This window comes from Aythya ferina (assembly GCF_964211825.1).
Source record: "Aythya ferina genome assembly, chromosome: 11".
Taxonomy (NCBI): domain Eukaryota; kingdom Metazoa; phylum Chordata; class Aves; order Anseriformes; family Anatidae; genus Aythya; species Aythya ferina.
The window spans coordinates 1,647,287-1,665,000 of NC_140307.1; the positions used below are offsets into that span (position 1 = coordinate 1,647,287).

The window sequence follows — 17,714 nt, forward strand, 5'->3', positions numbered from 1 at the left end:
TTATGTATACACAGAGAAACTGGTGTTACATCATTTTTGTGGACAGGTGTAAGGAAGACTGGGTATAAATAGAGGAAGTTATTTTTTGTCAGCTGTTACGGAAATCTGGTGTTCGCTTCCACAAGAATACCTATGGTACTAGAAAGCCTGATTTTATACAGGAATTTCATACAGCCTTGGCTTTGGCCCTATTTTCTAACAAAATGTGTGTAGTGACTTTTATAAAAAGAAAAAAAAAAAAAAGGAAAAAAAAGGGCTTCTTAGCATGATAGACGGGGTAAATCCATCCCTGATGTAACCCTGTGACTTCACTGGAGTTGCCAATCTGGCTCTCCAGGTATTGTTAGTTGGCTCTTAAAATGCATTTAACAATTCACTGATTATCAGGAGAGCAGAAAAAGATTGATGTTCTGCTCCCTTCATTTTGCTTCCAGTCTTTAATTATACTAAATTGGTTACAAAATAGTGACTTCCAGTACGGTTAATGTCCATAGGGGAGAAAACTTGCACTCTGCTGTTTTGTCTGAAGCTAACGATGATTACACGTTACACCTTTCGTCCTTGCTAGTACATTTCAAAACAAACAGCGAACAATGTGAAATCCTGCTCTCAGTGAAATCAACGGTAAGCTGACCTTGAGAGGTCCAGGATTTCACTGATAGTATCTGCATCACTCTACCTGCTACTGCTAGTTAACACAGAGATAGCCGTCAGAATTACAACAGAGGCTTCAGAAACAGAAGATGGGGAATTAGAAAGGCTATTGCGGTCACAAATTCCAGAATTCAGAGGATGTTTAAAGGTTTTGGCCCCGTTTTCCAGCTAAGCATGGAAATGCACATACACATATGTATGTTCTGATATGCTTATGTACGTGTATTTATTGCATATATATGCAAATGTATGTATGCATATAAATATCAGAAATGAAGTGCTCCTTGACAAGGCTGGGTCAGTGCAAGAATGCAAAGGACCCGACCGGAGAGCAACTACTGAGCTAGCAGAGAGCCTGCTGCAGAAAAGCACAGGGTGCTCTGAGCCCATCCGGCTGGGAGAGGGAATTTAGGCCAGCTTATGAGGGTCAGCCACATTGCAGGCAAGGACTGGGTCACTTCTCTATTTCAGCAGCAGTCTACTTCATGCTTTAGTATTTGCTGTTGCAAGTTCATTTATAATTGAATAGGAAGTAGCATGAGGGAAAAAATGTGTTAAACAAAAGATTTTGTTTAAAAAGTAGGAAGGCTTTTTTTTTTCTTTTTTTTTTTTTTTTTTTTTTTTTTTCCTGGGCTGCTATAATTTTAAAATTATTTTACAAAATACCTCCTTAAAAGGGGACTAGCACACTCCAGGGCATGTAGTTGTAAAGATAAATCTGTGCACTTCCCTGGTACTGCAGGCACTCACCCTTTGGCCTCATTTTTATGACTCTACACCCTGGAGTGGTGTTATTGCTTACAAACATACATATATACTTATGGGGGTATGTGCGATCTGCAGATGTTTTATTTATAAGTGGCAGGCCTATTGCATCACTGAAACATGCATTTACAAACAGATACAGGTTTTATGAAACCCTATTCCGTTGTTTTAATAGCTAAGCTATCCAGCCATAGCATAATAGTGCACAAGGTAAATGTGTCTACATCTCTAGAACCTGTTCCAAGTTTTCTCAGATGTGACTAACTGCAAGAATTTTCCAACCATCAAAAGTTAATAAAAAAGACAAAATAAGGCAGAGTAAGCCTTTCATACGAGACACACACCACCACAAAGTGGAGGGGGCTCTGATAAACTTCAAGGCCTCATTTTGCCAAGGTATTTAAGCAGGTGCCTAACTTCAAATGCAGATCTATTTAAGTTAATATCCTTAAAATGAGATTCACAGTTAAATACTTTACTAACCAGGGTCTGCACTGAGACTAGTCTGGATTGTGAGATATCTGCCCCAGGGCATCTGTGGAGATTAGCCTTTAACTAGAGAATCACTGCAGTAAAAACAATTGTTTATTTTACTTGCAGTTTGTAGCATGTAAGCAAGAAAGGAAATGACGCAAACGTGTTCCATATCTTGTTGAAGTCTGCTAAAATTATTCCTACCTATTCAATGCACAGAAAATAAATTATAATATTTTTACATAAATCTGGAAGTGCCAGGAAACATAGCACATACAAAAAGTAATGAAACACTTGAAAACCAAAGATACTTGATGTGAATCAGAGGAGACTACAACTCCTATCTCCCATATAAATTATTGTAAATACTTAAACAATTGTTTGATTCTGTATTTTTCTAGTAGCTTAAAAACAGTACTCTGCACTAAATGCACAGCCACAAGGGACCAGCTTAAGAGCAGGTACCCCATTATTGCCTTAGTGAAAAAATGACATTTGCTAGAAAAAGAAGTGGTCTCTGAGCTCAGATTCCAACACTGAGAGCCTTTCTATGGAAAGACCAAAGCAACATATTAACTCAATCTTCTGTAGCCAAACTGATTTCATTTTACATGAATATAAGTGAAAACAGTAGCTTCTGCATTTCATTAAAAATACAGTATTTTAACCACATCCCCTGTTTTCAATCTTCAGATTTTGAAAGGTTAAGACTAGCAAACGATGACAAGGAGTGACCTACATTAAGCTGTAATCCCTGGACATACAAACTGAAAAAAATGTGTATTAAGCATCACAATCGCTTTGATTGAAACTTGATACGGGCTGTGAAAGTTCTGTATTAACTCCCCAAACCACAAATGAAGCTTTGGCCACAACAAACATCCATTGTTTTGCCACAGCAAAACATCCATTAACTTGAGCAGAATCAGAATCCCACCTTTTGTTTGGGTGTTCTCTTTAAGTGTGTAATTGCTGCACAGGCCAGAAACAGTTCAGATTTAAATTTGTACATGCTGAATAAAAAACACAACACAAAAAATGGCAAAAACTCCACTTCCCTATACATTAATAAAAAGCACTCATACAAAAACCACACTGGAGGGCTCTGAAGTTTTACTTACCATTAAATCTTCGGGAGCTGGTCTTTCCTTTGGTTGCTTTTTCATGCTGTGTAACATAAAACAAAATGTTCATATATAAACAAGTGTTTATTTATTCCATTTGCTTAAATAGTGAAGACATCCTCTCTTAACAGAGACAGACTGTGTCTAGAATTTCAATGTATTTCTTAACTTTATCACATACCAACAGAAGACAGGGCTCCTAACGGTGGCCAAGATGTTAATCAACTTCTCCTCTCCTCTCTCTCCCTCGTGGTCAGTGTTCCTCTATTATTTTGTTTACTGTTAGCCAATTTTCAATTTTCTGTATGTACATGTGTCTTTGAAGTTCCCTACAAATGTCTAGCTTTCATTCTTCATTTTTGAAAGACATCATACCTACTAATGCCTTCCTCTCAATGAGACGTAGAGACAACAGTTTCCCTTTTATTTATAGGTCTACGCTGCTTGTAACCATGAATATGTGTAAATATGAAGATCATTGAAAACCAATCAGCTCAGAAGGTATAATAAGTTGATTCTCATTTTGCTAGGGATTATTACATAGCTTGACATAACATATTATACAAACAGGTGGGAAATTTAACTCTAACACTAAACAGCTTCAGGAAAACACACAATACCCTGGGGTTTCTACCTTAATTTTTTCACATTCATTTCCATTACACTGCAGGGTGATAGTTCATTACACAGCATTAAGCTGTTTATAAGATCATGTTTCTCATCCAAATAGTCCTAGTTTTCTGTGCAACAGGTGCAATTAGCTATTGAAGACTGTGCTTAGCTGCATGAAGGAACACAATAACATGGCACAGAGGTGACCATCAGGAGCTGCCTACTGACTAATTGGATTACATCCAAACAGCCAGTGTTTATGGCGTATCTGGTATAAAGTCATAATGTCTGATATGCTGCTCACTTGACATCTCTAATACTTACTAGAAATTGATTGCTTAAATAGCATTCAGAGTTTGCTTTTTTAAACAGTAACGCCTCCTTCTAAAAAGAGCTGTGTGCTCTACAGCCTACATAACACTATATCTAAAATATTAGATAATCCACGATGCAGTTAGGTTGCATTAATGATACGATTTACCTTCCCTACAAATAACTACACGCACCTCAAATAATGCAGGCATGAGCAAGTAAAGCAAGCTGTCTGACGAGTAGGTTGGTAACAGTTCTAATCTGACAGTCCAAAGTAGCTGCGTCCCCAGGGAAAACAAGGCTATTAGCCACCATCAGTTATGCTTCAGTTTGACATCTGTGGAAATTTTAACACAGGTTATCCCTCCCCCAGCCTCAATGAGATTTTTTTTTTAATTTTTTTTTTTTAAAAAAAAAAACAACAGCCTGTCGTTACTTTTTGAAGGGATTAAAAACGTACAGCTTCATGCACATCAGTTGTGCTGCAGAATCCCCCGAATGGAGGTGCTCTTTGTAAACTGAAACTATTGAAAAAGGAGGCCTACGTTATGCAAACTTGAATTATTTATTTGCTTTAATTAACTGATCATCAGACTGCTTTTTGTTTCTGTATTGATTGTTACATACTATGTCAGACCTGGAAGGCACTCTCTCCTATGTTAGATGTTCAAAACAGAAATATTTTAGATGGCTTTTTCTGCAGTGGCTCTCGCACACAGTACAGAGAATTGGAAAACGCTGTGAAGCCTGACCTACAGATCTGCGTGGAGCCAAGGGTTTCGAGTGCCTTGTTTTCGCTGAGAAAACATCCCTGAAGTAGTCCTCTCGTCCACGCGGCTGCTGCTCAGTGGCACACACTGAGATGGCTCCATCTGATTTAGCACAGCTGAGCATCCTGGAAGTGCATGCTCACAAAAGGGATGCTTCTCTGTCAAACAAATCCTAAATGTACAAAATTCAAGCTTGTTTTTTCTGCCATACATAAATGACTGCCCATTATTATTTTTTTTTTAAAGTGAATGACAGTTAAAAAAGATTTTCCCTTCACTCTGTTTCTTTAGGATAGCTTACCCATAAGACTTTTATTCTCCTGTCACTAGAGAAGTGTATTCTTTATTCTACAAATTCCTCCTTGCCTATTCTCCTTTAATTTAAATGGTCTTCAATGAACTATTCAGTTTAAGGAAAGAAAATATACCCTATGGTGTGTTTTAAAATACGATTCTCAGTAAAAATTACTTACTGAAAAGCCAATGAATTAATCAAGGCTACTTGCCTTTCTAAACATTGTGGCAATTTTATAAGTAATATTTTAAAAAGCCCTAAATAATGATATTATACACCTGGGTTTTTGTGGCCTCTTTACCCTCAGATGAATTTTTAAGAGTCTCATTGCACAAGACTGCACCCACATCCAGGGCAGGTTTATTAAAACAGGAAAAACCCTTGTAAGTACTTTTACGACCCTTTGTGTAAATAACGTTTACATAATTTAAACAGTTTGCTTAGCTTTGCTGCCCCATCTGCCCAAGGCCCCCAAGTCCCTCTTCTCTCAGAAAGGATGCAAGGAAAGCCATAAGGTCTCGCAGAGCTGCAGAGTTAATGGCATGTATCATTTACATTGAGGGCATGGCATGTTTGCAAACTGAGCTTACCATTGAGTGATGAAGTGTACAAATGGCTCAGAGAACTCCCCGACTGGAAGGACGGGCGATTCCTGGGATTGGATTGAAACAAGAAGCAGAGTCAGAAGCAGAGAAGACAATTTTTTAGAAGGAGAGTAATATAACGGAGACAACAACAGCCAAAAAAAAAAAAAAAAAAAAGGAATCAACAAAGCCTCCTTTTCACACAGAGAATTTGAGGGAGAAAGGTACAAATTCTTCCGAGAATGTGTTATAAAACACTGAATTTCAACTAATGAGTATTACACAATGGGTAAAAACATGTGGAAAGACACTGAGGGGAGGTGAAAAAAGGACAATGATAGCCACAGGGTAAAAAGGAAGGTAGGGAAAGTGTAAATGAGAAATTAATGATTATTTAAGTAACACACAAATGGTCTTGTAATTAACAAAGAGCTGTGAAATTATTCTTGTGTTGACCTTTGTTTCTTTCACTGCATTTGCTATTTATTTACACTCATGTTTATTTACACTTATTCATTTTAGAGGCTCTCCTAATTCGCAGTCTGTTCTAGATTTAAAAGATGAAATAATTTTTAGGGGGAAAATATGCAAGATTTACCAGTCTAGTGAAAATAACCACTCAGTGTTTATGAAAGAAAAAAAAAAATTAAGAGCACAAGGAAAAAATATAGAAATGGGGAACAAACAACATCACCATTTGCAAAGAAGGGCTTTACGAATTTAGGAGTTTTTCCAAGAATGACAGAGAGCTCCACTGTGTTTATAGTGTAACAGCTCAGGATGTAATGAAATTACACTGCAGAGTACTTTAACAGTGTCATCTCATTAGACCTACAGTTGGAACAAGAGAGCCACATAAAACAGGCAGCTGCAAATGACTCCATTCTCATCTATTCTCATTTGCTATTAAAAATACCTTTCGGCGGCTTTTTTCCTCCCTGACATCCCTACACAAAGTACCCTGCAAAGTATGATACATGCACCTATTTAAATTAACAAAGGAATGACTTATTTTAATCTCACTGTGCTTTGGAGTGCTTTGGCCATTTGGATGAGCAATATATCATTACATACAACCTTCCAGCGCTGCAGGCAAGAAACTCAGAGCGTGCAGCATTTGGTGGGAGCCAAACAATTTCTCTAGCACACAACTGTGTCAAATGCATGCATGTATTCATTATTGAGAATGTGAGGAAATAGCTTTGATGTAGTGGAAAAAAGAAGATGATAAAAGCACCTCTGCAATGTGTGTGCCATTATCAATGGTGGCAGATAGACACAACTGCAGAGCCTCCTATGTGATTAGTAAATATACATATAATTGCTGTGGCCAATTATCAGAAAAATGAGATCGGTAATTACAAGACAGAAAATTAACTAGAACTCTTATTAAGGCTTTGTTTCCAATTCAAACAATTGGAAACTGCTGGAAAATACAATTAAATCAAAAGTAAGTGAAGAGTAAAAGGAGAAGCCAAAATTGCTTTACAATTTTCAAAGAGTTCTATTAAATACAAGGACTGTTTGATATACCATGCCCAAATTCTCTTTGAACTTAGCCCGGGCGAGGGAGAGGTTATTGTCTCCAAACTTATAAATGACATCAATATAGGAAGGTTTGCACTGGAGAGCGGAAGGAACACAAGGAAATAAACAGCGCAATTAAACTTTCTCCACTTCAAAGGACCGTGCATGAAAATTATTCATATTAATACAGAGAACGCAGAGCCAAATGTCAGGCTTGCTTCCACTGCGTGGAGCCCAGCAGGTTTATCCCTCTCCCCATCCTTTTCTCTTGTCCTGCAGAAGTCTTCCCCTCGCTGGCACCTGGGGTGGCAAACACCGCCGTCCCCAAGAGGGACAGAATCGGGGCAGGAGCATGAGAAAGATGCTGGGCACATGTTACAGATCACTGAAAATTGTAAGGCGAAGCTACCGGAGCCCTCTCCGTGGGGAAGTGGCCCTGCCTGGCGATGTTCCCCCGCTGTTTCAGCACAATGGGAGCGAGGAGCTCCTCGCGAGCATCCCTCTGGCGGGGCTGCCAGCGCGGATGGTGCGCGCTGGGGGAGCAGGACGGGCACGCGGCACTTCGCACCAATTTGGTAGGTGATAATTTCTGCAATCGCAAAGAGATGACGGACCCCTAATAGAGTGAAGCTTCATTATGAGAGCTGAAGAGAGGCTGACGAACTGCTCTGAAGCCACTAGCCTCTCGCTTGGGCTGCGCCAAGCAAAGCCAGCGGCAGGGACCAGGCCATGAAGACCCACATGGGTGCCTTCATTTGGTGGCTTTTGAACTACAACACAGCCAGAAGATGAGGTGCTCCGATATAGGCATGCAAGAATATCTCACCGACCCCAAACACTACATTTTGGCACAGCTTTCTGTCAAAACTCAAGCATTTTAACCTCATCTGGGCCTAGCTTCTTCAGCCCAGGCCTGGCAGGCATGGCCAGGTCTTTGCTGGCCTTCCTTCTGGAGCTCAGGAAGAGATTGTGGAAGCAGGGAGATAAACCTGGATCTCAGCAGTATGAAAACACGATGCTTTCATGCAGCCTTCCCAAGGATTTCAGACTGCACGTCCCACCCATTTGTTGGTCGTTCACTTGATGAATTGCAAGTCTTTTGGGATGATACATCGATCTCAAGAAAATACTCGCTAGGAAGTGTGTTTGAGGGCAAACAGATCAGTGGAAATAAATAATTCTACTCCAGTAAATATGAGCCAATTCTTACTTTACAGCATTAGGTAAGTCAGGGGAGGAGGCTGCAGATTTTGGTTTTAGGTGAACCAGGAAAGCATGAGATCTCAACTACTTACAAAGGTAAATGCTGAAAAGTTCCTTTTTTAAAACAACTTCAGGAACAGAAAACATCCCTTCAGTTATGATATCTACCTGGGGAAACCGGTGACTGAAATATTTCTGTTTCTGCCGTTGTTCTATTCAAGAACATTTGAGTAGTGGAAAGATGAGAGTATTTTGTACTTTGAGCTATTCCAGTGAAAGACGTGTTCCTATTGCTGCCTCTGGAACTCGAGCAATTACGATGCTGTTGCATCAGGTATAAGCAAAATTTTCCCAAACTACACAAAATAAGTACAGCCTGTATTTTATCATGATGTTCCTCAGACTATGACTCTGGCTGACTCTCAAAGGGATGGGAACTTTTCATTTTCATTAAAGACAACATATTTAACCAATATCTTGAAGAACAATATATTGTGGATGCTGCTAAAATGGCAGTAGAGTCACAAATGGTTGCAAGGGGCAACGTACCCATTGCCTCTTACATCCCCTGGCTGCTTATTCCCAAGGCTGGCTATTGTCCCAAGCCCCCGAGCAACATTTCTGCAACTGGGATCTGCTGCAGGAGAAGACAGGATCAACCTCTGTGATTTCTCTGTGATCAGCCTCAAAACCAGCCGAACCGTGCACATACGGTGCGAACGGGGAAGGGCAATAGGAAAAAAAGTTTGAGTGATGCCTTTGCCTTGTGAATAATGAACAGTTCAAGAAGGTCAACCCATTACAACTGAAACCGTTTAATTATTAATTATGCACAATCTATGAGCAAAAGGACAAGTTCAGAATGTTTAATGTGTGGTAACTCCGACTGGACCCTCTCTTGGCATTTTGTTATTAGCACTTGTCAGCAAGGTGCTCAGGCATAAAGAAAAAAGCACAGCGGCAGAAAATCTGAGCTAGCAGGAGAAGGGAGGGCTTTAAACTTCAAACACTGATCCTAATATTTAATTTATGGAGTGCCAATGCTCTGGTATAAACCTTATTGACTTCCAAGAGTTAGGGGAAGTCCCATTATTTAGACAAAGATGTGGGAAGATGAACACCATAACAATCCCTTCAAAAGTCCTTTCTTTTGAAGGGACTGATGACATTACTATCTGCATCTTCTTTTTTTCCCACCCCCACAGGTCTGAACAAAGAGTGAACAACCTAGTAATGTGTCCAGAAGCCAACCAATCCTTTCCTGTCTGTGCAATAAGAGTTCAAATGAGAGGTGTAAGCATTATTCTCACCTGCTTCTCAAGTCTGCTATCCGAAATGTCTGCTGATCTGTTTTGCTCCCATCAAGCAGAGCAGTAGCAGAGCTTCTGCTGAGGCTCAGGGAAAAAATAATGTACAGCAAACTCACAAATGATGGAAAGAAGAATAAATATGGATGAGGCACCTTCCTCTCCTTTCTGTCCAACTTGAAAGTTTTCCCTGGGTAAACCCAAATTCAAGCAACAGATACAGCTCACAAGTAGTTTTGCCTCCTCATCTGCTAACTCCCTCTCCATGAAGGGTTAAAATTCCCCATTCCCCACAGCTCCAGAGCTACTGCGATTTTGCAATACTCTCTCCTCAGTGTGCGTGCTTGTGCAGAAGGAAATGCCATGGTCCTATGGCTCTATGGCCACAAGAGGGAAGTTAGCAGAACCGAGTAAACCGAACTTCAGCTACTCTCTCCTCTGGGTTTCCCCAGCACACCCTGTCTTTGAAATTATCATCTCCTCTGGGCAGATATTCCTATTCTGCAACTTGTCCATTGATGCTGAAATGGCAGTATTTAATAAATCATGTGTGCGCTTTACAAAGCATTTTTGGCTTATCACTTCAGCCTAGACAAATCTCTAGGACTGAAGAATTTGTATGCACTCCTGCTTCCCTGTTGCTAAAGCTTTCAAATAATACCCTTACTTGTTTTTTACTTTGCAGCCAAATAGTGATTTTTTTTCAAACAAACTTAAGTTTTAGCTGTACCAGAAATGCTGCCAGTTGCAATTATGTGTAATAACCGCACTGCAGTTACAGAGCTGTTTCAACGAGAACAGCAAATTACAATATTGTACATGTTCAGATTTACTCCTTCAAGGTCAACTTCCTTTTACAGCATTCCTAAAAAAAAAATTCCATTGCTGACTTTTAGCCAATCTACTTCAAAAGCCCTGCACCAGCCTAATGGCAGGTGAACTCTTACAAGTAGCAAGTTTGCAGAAAGCAATGATGTCTGGAGGGGGCTCAGAGGCCCAGACTTAAAAGAATTTCTGGATTGTCCCCATTATACTCCCACCCCTAGCAGGAAGGTGAGAGATGATTACATCTCTGCGCCAGGTCGCTTCTTGCTCTTTTCTTAGTAGCAGATGCCAAATGTGACAAATTATACGTGGGGGCATTTTGGTGTGAAGTTCCGTCTGCTGGGATTGGAGTGTCAGCAGTAAACTCATTTATTTCCAGATCTCTAGCTGGACTGGAACCAAGGTCAAAAGGCCAGTGTTTTATCCACCAAAACCCTCAGCCTACCTCTAACACCTCAAATCATGTGAGAACCAGCTATTCTCTCAGGCAGAACTACCTGCACCCCAAGTTCTTGAAAATACACCGTATGAGTAACCTACATTTGTACGGGAGGCACGCAGACATTCGTGGTTAAATTTGTCAGCAGGTACTTGGAGCTATTGGCTTGTCACTTCTGCAACACTGGCTGCTGTGGGATGTTTTTCAGAACCCAGGACAGGCAAGGAAAGAAGCCGAGGAGTGTAATTAACATTAGGAATAATCTAGAGTGTACAACATGACATTTTCTACCTCTTACCAAGCTTTGTACTTGTTAGTGAGGCTCTCTAAAGGGCCTTGCAGATAAGCGTACAGGTAGCTGGAAAACAGGTTAATCCTTTAACCGTAACTGTAATTGCTTTCTCTCTAAAACAAACATAAGAATTTTTTCTTCTCATTGCTGGTCTCTTGTCGATCATAAGCTAGCAGAGCACAGCAGTGTTTTGGGTAGATACACACACATACGCACATTTCAAATAGCTAAGGCACAGCAGCATGAAACGTAGCCTCTACCTGTTCGCACCAAAGGGACTCAATTGAAAAACTAAACCCATTTATTGTTCCCTTTTTCCTCTGTACACTCCCAATGCATTTTTATTGCTTTTTCATAAAACACTGCTGCAAATAATCAAGCATGACCATTGACATCCACAAGATTGAGTTTTAGGAACCATTAAATGAGCTTGCCCTCTTGGGAAGGTTCTTGCTCAGGTTGGTCTAAAGGTAATTATTCAGCAATTCCTACCTGTGGTTTTACCTTGTTCCTATATAAGTCCCTGAATCTCATACACTAGTAAGGTCACAGTTTTTGTCTCAATAAAAGCATACCCCAAAACAACTTATCCACAGGACAAATTACGGTGGATATGCGTACACATGCACACATACGTGGGTATCCTCTAACACCTGCTTTTCTTGTATGGAAATCTTCAAAACTCCAGAAATTTTCAGGGATAAACAGAGAGATCCATACATTCGAATCAATTCATAAGAATCTAAGAAGAAATTCCCAAAGAAAAACCAAAATCTTGTTTCATTCAGAGCCTGTCAAGTTTTCTACTTTCTTTTTATAGAAAGAGCAAAATGTAGCACTGATGCATAAGGTAAAGAAATTCAGCACTCAAGAGGCAATGGTCTTCATTGTGTTATTTGATCAAGCTGAACATACTGTGAATTTTTAAGGCTGTGCTGTAGCAATAAATAGAGGGATGTATTTAACCAGGAGGAAAAAAGAAGGAATAGAAATAACTATATAGGATACATGTATTAAGTCCAAGTTGTTTTTCCCATGAAAAAATTTGAAAATTTATCGACACTGAAATGCTTCATGGCTCAACATTAACACTATGCTAACATTAACTGATGCTGCTAAATGTTTCTAGAGTATGAATTTAAAAAGAAAAAAGAGGTCTTTGATTTGTGAAGTTTGTAAAGTCCTTGAGCTAGATTAAACTGCAGTCTTGTGAGACCGAGTATCTCTGTGGGGGCACTTAACAGAAATGTTCAGGAAACTCATGGAAAGCTTCTCACTACTCACTCATGAAGCTGTCACGGTAAGGATTCACGAGTACAACTAATTAATTTTTCTTTTAAATTTCTGCCTGACTCATCAAAATATGAAGATTTTTCAATGCTGTCTCCTATGTGCAAAAATAGGACTTGCTCTTGAAAGCCTTTCCTCCTGAAGCTTCTAATGTAATTAATTTGGATGTCCACTAATCCCAGTATTTTAACTAAAATTGATGGACAAAAATAAGGTTATTTTCTTCTACTTACTTGAACATATTAAAAAAAAAAAAAAGCCCAAACCAACACCTAAGACACTATTACACTAAGACAAGCTATGGAAACTTGGAAATCAAAATTAATGTGTTTCAGATTATGAAGAAGAAAGGGTTACAAACCAGAGCTGATGCTTAACTACAGAGCTTGTGACCACAACTGCTCCAGTACAGAGAAACCCAGTTTACAGCAACCACCCAAGGGGCTGGCAATAATTGGTTTCCTAGTAGGGATACTCTAACTAAATAAAGGTCAAACAAAATAGCCCTGGAGAGCTTAAGGAAAATTTGAAGTAGTTGCTTAAATCAGGACGGCAGCGTACTGGATGCATTCCACAGGGCAAGTTTTGTTTATCCAGCCATCTCCAGCTACAGAGCAGCTACCTGCCAAGCCAAAAACCACAGGACAGAAAGGATGGGAAGCTGACGTGCTGAAAAACGAAGAGCTGTCGGGTTTGGCCTTTTGGGATCTTCATCTGCAAGCCTGCAATCACCTAGGTGTTTTACTAACTGCTGATCTGACTGGCAATCAGGAAAAATGACATTTTTAGAAGGTTTTAGAAATACTGCATCTGGAACACAACGAGGAAGCAACTAAACAGTAATTTCCGACATAATACATGTTGACACCAAGATAACAGTGAAATGAACAACTACAGGTTGGGAGAAGCTCGAAAACAATGCCACTTTTCTGCAAAAATATCCTATGATCATAGCCCTGTTTTTCCTGAAAACTTAAACCTGCCTTCTGCTGCAGGGTTGCAGAGCCCAGTAACCCACTGCTTACCGAACTGGACATTTACAGCACCCTCATTTACCTTTTAAACGTAGAGTCTTCTAATGCATGAAAAGGAAAATGCACAATTATAATCAAAGCTATGGTTCTCATAATCTCTGCTCTGAAGTGGAATTTGATTTACTGGGTGATTCGTGCAAACATCAGCTAAGTGAGCACAAAACCAGACCATGCTGGTGCTTGGGAGGTTGTTGGAGATCTGAAGGCTGGGCAGGGGGCAGTTAAGGTGTTTTGTCAATTAAAAAATTGTGGGAGGAATTCCGAGACTGTGAGCAGCAAGAGAGGTTGAAGAGCACACTAATTTTAATTGCAATCTTCAGGTTTCAGAGTCAACCCACTAAGCAAAATTGGGTGGCCTGCATTTCTCTGATGCATCACTTCTGGGCCTGTAATATTAACGGCATTATTCTGGGGTTCTGCTGTTTATATTTCTAATTTATTGCCTGGAATAGACTCAGATGATACCAACTTCTTTTTTTTTTTTTTGTGCACCTAGAGCTTTTGGAGCATGGTCCTGTTGCTGAGTAGACTGCATTGCAAATTCTTTGGCTGCGTGATCCTGAAACACAGGGGCACATCTAGGACATCTTCCAAGCCAGGCAGTGGCTCCTGCTTCCAGCAGGACTCCATTCTCCTTCATGTTGGAGTGTTTCTGGAAAGGCTCTGCGCACAGCAAGCGATGCATGTCCTTCCCAATAGGGATTCATCTGCACCGCTCAGTGCTTTCCATATAACATTTCGGTAAGTTGGAGACAAACTAAGTTGAGTGCTAGAATATTAAATTACTCTCAGATCTCAAATAACAGCAGACTGCCTTTATTGCTGGCTGTATTGCAGGATGAACTACATTAACAACTAGTTTATCCTCATCTTTGGACCAGAAGCAGGAGTCTTATCATGGTGGGAGATGCTGCTATGATTAGGACTGTTGCTTAAATGAGCGTGTCTTATTTGTAGCTGGATCAGATTTCACTGTAAGTTACCACATGTTAAAAAATAAAGGTCCTGGCAGGCACGCATCCTATTCACACAATGATTCTCGCTAATTTTGGCATTAAAAAAAATCATCCCAGAAACAATGTCATTAAAAGCCCGATAACATAATTTAACAAAAATTTGTCAGGCACAGTTTACAATGCTTCTCAAACCACTTGCTCATTCTGCAGAATTTCTGCAAAGTAAATTTAAGTCCTAGGAAACAAACAGGTAGATTTTTTAAACTGCAAAAGTCACCTGTTATGTCTCACATATTTCCCTGAGAGTTTAAAGAAAAAGGCCAGCTTAAAAATCTCACTACTGCAGAACATCTAAAAACTCCCATGGATGGTTTTTATTCCATCGTGTGCTACCTTACAGAGCATGATGAGTCCATGATACATAGGTAGTACACAAGCAACCTCTTAACTAGTTCAGTCTTTGACAAATCTTATGAATTAAAGATGATTATGAATGAGCAGAACATTAACTTTTGGATTACCTCTATATTTTGGTAGAACGTGGGCCAGTTCTAAAAAAAACAACACATCAACTGCCAATACAATAAGCAACTATTATGAGGAATCAAGGCCTTAAATTACGTCTGTTTCATCATTTTTAAAGACAACTTGTGTTAGTTTCTGTATGTTGAAGTTCAAGAGAAGTCAGATTTTTTGGATCATTTCTTAAGTTAAAAACAGCAGAATAAATTTCCATCTCCCAAAAATATATTGTTAAATTGCTGTTCAAACTGACCAAAACATGAGAAGATATCATTACTTTTCTCTAATCTACTTGTATAATTTTTAAAATAAAATCTATGAAAATGCAGTTCATCACACATACGATGTAACACCAAATTAATGAAGCAGATACTTAAGTCTTGTTGCTGCCATATTTTTATAAATTACCATCAACACACCTGGTTATTCACTGAATTTAGGCCTCAAATAACGGAAAATAAAAAATTATGTTTCTATCAGGTACTCTGGGTCTATTCAAAGGCCTCTGACAACCACTGTGCCTGCTGAAAGCCTTCCCCACCAGTCTTAGCTATTGGTGCTGTCTCCCCATCTCTCTGGGTGAGCCTGGAGCAAGCCTGGAGCACTGGGGATATGATTCCTTCCTGGGCTCGTATGTTCCAAGCTATATGAAGAGATTAAATAGTTGTGCAAAGAGAAATTTGGTATGAGCTATTGGTATGAGCTATTTGGTATGAGGTCCCAACTATCTTCTGTCACATAAAAAATATTTATTAAGGGACTTGAGAAACAAGTTCTAGGAAACATCCCGTTATAGGACCACTGCTGTGCACCGTCTGCTTGGAGGAAGCAGCAAGCTACAGACCATCACTCCTCGCTGCCATGACCGTCATTAAGTGAGGTGGGGAATTCTGGGGCTGCCCTAGGGATGGGGTGTACAGCACAGCTGCAGGAGAGGGGCTCTGATCCTGTCTCCTGCGAGGTTTAGGACCTCCTTACAGTCAAGGGAAAAGTTTGGCCCAAAACCATCAGTCTTACAACACTAAACATTTTTAATCTTTAACACTCAGAGTAGCAGATAGTGCAGAGACTCCCTCTAAAAAAGGTCCTTGCGTAGAAGGATGAGTGTGTATTAGCCAAATAAGCAGGTCCCCAGGATGGGCATCTTACAAAAGACAAAGCAAGGAGGAAAAAAACAGAAGTTACACACATTTTGCTCTGAGGTTGTTGTATACAGGACAGCACTGGGGTGGCAGGAGGAACTGTTAAAGTCAGTGCTGCCCATCAGCTAGAACAGAATAACCTTAATATAAATGTCCTCCAAGACACCATCATGCCAAGAATTTGCACTTCCAGGTGTGGCAGCCACTATCAAAACGCTATATATCTCACTAAATGACCCCCTCACAATACACACGTAGCGAGCAAATAACACTACAGAGCCAATCCATTCTCCTCTTCCCCCCGGGCTCTAAACGTTATGGCATGCAACTTCCATTTAGACATTGAGTGTGTTGCAAAACAAAGCGAGTTGCACTTAAAGAACTTTCAGCTGAGCTATGCTCCGTAACCTGAAGTCTCAACATGCCCACAAGCGCAGTGCTCCCTGAAACACCAGCTCAGGAGAATGATGGCTCTGTGGCATACTGCAGAACATCAAGTTAAAAGGAGTAAATACCAGAATGCTAACGTTAAAGCTAGCTTGGCACTCAGATGTCTATACCAAGTTCCTTGGTTAAGGTTTTTGTAAGATGGGCACAATCCCGGTCTTGAAGAAAGTATGAGAAAGCTGCATGAAGCTCCATCATAATGTGTAACTCTTTAAGGCTCTGTTTTAGAATATTGAACTCGGATTTAGGTGCCACTATTTAAAAGTAATTTGTCTAGTCCATTTAAAAGCAATTTTCCTAGCAGTAGCAAAACACGTAAAAATATGAGCATATTTAGTTTCACATCTTCAGGACAGGGATGGCCTTTTGTTACTGGTGTAACCAGCACTGGTGTTTTGGAATTCTCATGTCGTATACAAAAACGCACTTAATAGGAGTAACAATGGATGAAAAAGATGAAAGAAGCAAAATTGCCTAAAAACCACTCAAAGAAACAGAGCGCCGTAAAGAGCCAGGTAAAAGAGCAAGCACCGCTGGAGGCTTGCCAGGACTGGAAGAACTCCCTCCTTCCTTTACACAAAGGATACTCGTTCATTTCAATTTAACTGCATCCCTCAAGGCCCAAATGTCACTTTTAAAAGAAGTTCAGCCAAGTCAATAAGTCATTCTCTAATAAAAGGACAAAAGTGCTCACCGCAGGTAAGAGCAGCAGGTTCACGCAAGGAGTAGTTACAGATTGAGACTCAACTGAGATCGGGCACTCGGGCATCGCACCGGTGGTGAGCTTAGATCAAGCTCAACAAACACGTTGCAAGGGCTGGGCTGGGGCTAGCGAACATCTAACGGGGCATGCCAGCAGCCAGCAACCATGACCTGGCAAGCCAGCAAGGACGTGCTGCTAGAGGTTGTGGCAAGTCTTTAAAAAGTTACGACTTTTTCCTTGTTCATGGTTCCTAATTAACAACAGCACCTTATTAAAATTAAAAACAAACAAAGCAAAACTGATGGCAGTCAGCCCTGAGAAAGCACTCAAATGATTTGCTATCAAGAATTGCAACCCCCTCCTTACACCTCAATTCAGACAGGGAGTCTGCTACTCGCACCTGGACCTTCTACTCCTTACCTTTTCATTTTGTCCTT

At 40.1% G+C, this 17,714-nt stretch overlaps 1 protein-coding gene across 5 annotated transcripts in view; it reads right to left on the reverse strand.

Annotated features, from left to right (window-relative positions):
- Positions 1-17,714, reverse strand: part of MAP2K5 (mitogen-activated protein kinase kinase 5) — a 127,195-nt gene that overhangs the window by 17,606 nt on the left and 91,875 nt on the right. For all 5 annotated transcript variants that reach the window (XM_084532596.1, XM_084532594.1, XM_084532595.1 and 2 more), the window contains 2 exons: positions 5,597-5,658; positions 3,015-3,060 (listed from right to left, as the gene is read on the reverse strand). In XM_084532596.1, coding sequence (XP_084388722.1) covers positions 3,015-3,060; positions 5,597-5,658 — 108 coding nt within the window. The remainder of the gene's footprint in view (positions 1-3,014; positions 3,061-5,596; positions 5,659-17,714) is intronic.